The following is a 3,799-nucleotide window of genomic DNA, read 5'->3' on the forward strand; positions in this document are numbered from 1 at the left end:
GATCACACATGACCTTTTTACAAAGACATTCACAGGGATCCTGCTACCATGCACCAGCAAGTGCAAATACGCCTGGCACAATTCCTGTAACAATTTCACTTTGAGCTCCACACCACATGGGACATGTTTTGAGAAACAAGGCTACAAGAAACAATCAAAATCGAAACCTTCTTGTCATTCCATACGCTCCTCTAGTCCTAAAGTTTAAACCATGCAAGGCCATTGAATTTTGTTTGCTAAACACTAGATCTATTAAAAACAAGGCTACCATCCTGAATGACTTTGTGATTGGGGAAAAGATTGATATCATGGCGTTAACAGAAATGTGGCTCCTCCTTGGTGACATAGATGAAGCTGTGAAAAGCGACCTCACACCTACCGGTAAGGGTTATGTATTTTTTTGGTGTATTTCAAGGGAAAAACATGGCGGCGGCATTGCAGTGCTGTGTAAGAAGTCTCTTCTTACAAAGGTCAATCCCTCGAAGCGTTTCAGAAGTTTTGAATACATTGATACTGTGATTAAGTTCAGCTCTAGAACCTTCAGACTTGTAGTTGTCTATTGACCACCACCGCCTCCACCTGTGAACCGTTTTTTGATAAGTTTGGATCAATTCTTCAGCAACTGGCTACTGAAAAGGGACATATTATGGTAGTTGGTGACTTCAACTTTCACATGGATGATCATAATAATACATATGCTTGCAAATTCATGGAATTGCAACAAAACTTTGACTAAGCTCAGCACGTAAAGCAACAGACACACAAAGGAAACCACATTCTAGATTTGATCATCACCAGATCAGAATATAACATTGTTGGACACATTTCAGTAATTGATCCCGCTCTATCTGATCATTATGCAATATGTTGCAAAGTACTCTTATCCAAACCTCCTCTCGAGAAGAAAGAAATTATCTACAGGAGCCTTAACCACATTGACTTGTCTAGTTTTCGCAAGGACATTAAGAACTTGAATTTAATTGACAACGACACCATATCGCTAAATGACTTGGTCAAAAGATACAACATGAAGTTAGGTTCGCTACTTGATGCCAACGCTCCTCCCAAAAGTAAGACTGTAACCTTGCGCCCGAAGTCACCCTGGTTTACCCTTGAGATCCAAGAACAGAAAGTAAAACGAAGAAGACTGGAACGTCGTTGGCGAAAAACAAGACTAACAATAGACAGGGAAATCTACACGCAACAGTGTGTAATAGTTCACAGGCTTATCCAGGCGTCCAAAGCAAGCTACATGTATTACACAGATATTATAGCTGAACTTGATTCCAAACCAAGGGAATTGTTTGGTACCCTAGAAACCTTGCTTAAGGGCAGAGCTGAAAAGGGCTACCCACCCTGTAACTCTTCAGTAGATCTTGCAAATAAATTCACCGATTATTTTGAGCAGAAGATAAGCACAATAAGAGAAGATCTTGATCGCCGAAGAGTTAACCTACAAGACCCTTTCCCTTATGCGAGCCTCGAACACAGTAAGATTTTATTCCGCCAGTTCACACCTGTAACTGAGACGCAGTTGGAGAAGTTCATTTCCAAGTTTGCATGTAGGTCATGTGATCTTGATCCTATCCCTGCAACAGTTCTAAAGGAGTGTCTCTACGACTTAATACCATTGCTGACTAAGATAGTTAAAGGACCACACTTAACCAAAATGCATCGCGGGCGAGCACTGTACCAGCGTCATTTTCTGTAATACAGATAAGACGGTTTTGCCGATTGTTTCGATCATCGGACTGTACCATTGCAATCCGCAGAGATAGGCTGCTGTAGATGCCTCCCTGATGTTGTTTGAGAATTTATAGTTTGTACTTTGCATATATTTGGTTGTTTACCTTCGCTGTTTACTAACATGAAACGTTCAAACAGAGGACGTCCGCGACGTAAGGAAAGTCACTATGTTGTATGGCTTACAACTTCTACACTTAAGTTGTGGAATGAGCGTAAACAAAATCTAGGATTCACAGATAAATCCAATTGTGAATTTGCAGAGGCCCTGCTTCATGGTATCGTGCCAGGGGAAGGACAAAAAGGGACAAGTCGATCGGAATCCATCAGCCATAATAATCAACAAACGGGTCAACAAAGGAAACGTGGATTGAATGTTGTCAATGTTAGTCCGATTCCGTGTAAGTCGAATTATTTTGTTGCCAATTTTGTTTGTTGTTAGACGCATTGAAAGCTGCATGTATACACAAAAGATATAGGTTTACGGGGCCACTTCTTTCTGTATCATTGAATAACGAAAGTGCTTATTGTTATGTTTTTCGTTCTTCAAAAGCTTCCGAGAATTTGCATATGGATTTCCCTGTGATGGCCTTGAATTCTATAATCGCTCCCTAAATACTTTTGTGTACAAAAAATGTAGCATCATAAGATCTTCACCTATTGATTCACTATTTTTCATCAGGTAAGAGACCTTTATTTGAGTCTACTCCTCTGCCAAAGACATGTTCACAAGCAAGGCACACTCTTGCTGAAAGGTATGTTGGTGTTTTAAAATGTGTATTCTTTGCTTGTGGTTTAGCTTCAGTTTTGGTTTTGTAGTTCATAACCTAACATATGTTAGAGTTTAATTGTTTTTCCATTCAGTCTGTACAGTGTATATGCTGTAATTTTTGTGTGATGGTACTACTTTTGCTTTTCATTCTGACTCATATGAAAGTGTTAGGTGGCCATAAACAAAATGTAGTACTTTATCTAAAAGATCTTATTTTTTCAAGGCTAAAACAAGCAGGCAGTATTTGCTCTTTATGGTAGTAAGAATAACAATTATTACATGTAGTTCTCCACTTTCCTATATTTTATTAGTACTATTGTGGTTGATGTCACTGGCTCTACCGTAGCCAGTCCTCCAGTGGAAGACTCAAGGCAAACCTCCATGTGGAACATAACCTCTTCCTTTGTTTGCTTCGCTGAAGGGAAATCCTTTCAAGGACAGCCCTCTTTCAGAATCTGAGCAATCTGAAACTACATGTACCTGTAGTATTGGTGATGAAAGGTGTGTATTCATAGATATTTTTCTCAACATTGCCGTCTTTCTTTACAACATCTACAGTATCTGAATTGAAGGTGAGCCCACTGTTTGTGCATGCCATTTTTGGAAAAAGTTTAGAAAGGGCAGTCCAGAATGGTGCAAAGAGGAAGTTGGCTTGATTTTGTAAGGTGTATGAAGCACTACTGCAAGGTCGTCAGCAACATCTCTGTATAACGTTGTACTTCTCAATTCGCCACTGACTACAACTACAACTGATACAGATTTATTAACCCAAAAGCACTAAGCATCGTCCTCGCCCGCATTTCGTAACCTTTGGTTATTACTAGTCTTTAAATAACTTTATGTGCCTTTTACAGTATTCTGTTGTCATGGTTCTTCTATTAATTTTAGGTGAAATAATTTGACTTTTTCTGTCATTTTATTCAGTTCATGTGAAAGTGGTCCATCTGAAGATGAGACAGATGATGACTACATGTACATCAGAGAAGAAGACCTGTCACTTGTGCCATTCAGCCAATCTTTGTAAGTGTAGCATATGGTACATTCATTGAGCAAAGTTGGGATGTAAACAAACTTCATTATGTAGCTTCTTAAACATATAATACATGTCCTTGAAAAGGGGAAGAGATGCATTCGACATTTGGTCCTACATGTAATAATTTATCATAAGTTACAACTGAATTATTGAACAATTGATGGATTGAAGTTTGGAGTCTTGTCCAGAACAATACATGCAAAACCATGCATTGAATACAGGTTTTACATGTAGCTGCTCTTACAATGTTG

At 39.0% G+C, this 3,799-nt stretch overlaps 1 protein-coding gene across 1 annotated transcript in view; it reads left to right on the forward strand.

Annotated features, from left to right (window-relative positions):
• The first annotated feature begins 308 nt into the window (after nucleotides 1–308).
• The window catches only part of LOC138009666 (uncharacterized), a 33,794-nt gene continuing 30,303 nt past the window's right edge, over nucleotides 309–3,799 (forward strand). The window contains exons 1-4 of the mRNA XM_068856711.1: nucleotides 309–381; nucleotides 831–1,562; nucleotides 2,426–2,498; nucleotides 3,440–3,535. Of these exons, the coding sequence (XP_068712812.1) occupies nucleotides 309–381; nucleotides 831–1,562; nucleotides 2,426–2,498; nucleotides 3,440–3,535 (974 nt within the window). The remainder of the gene's footprint in view (nucleotides 382–830; nucleotides 1,563–2,425; nucleotides 2,499–3,439; nucleotides 3,536–3,799) is intronic.

The sequence above is a fragment of the Montipora foliosa genome, chromosome 7 (assembly GCF_036669935.1).
Source record: "Montipora foliosa isolate CH-2021 chromosome 7, ASM3666993v2, whole genome shotgun sequence".
Taxonomy (NCBI): Eukaryota; Metazoa; Cnidaria; class Anthozoa; order Scleractinia; family Acroporidae; genus Montipora; species Montipora foliosa.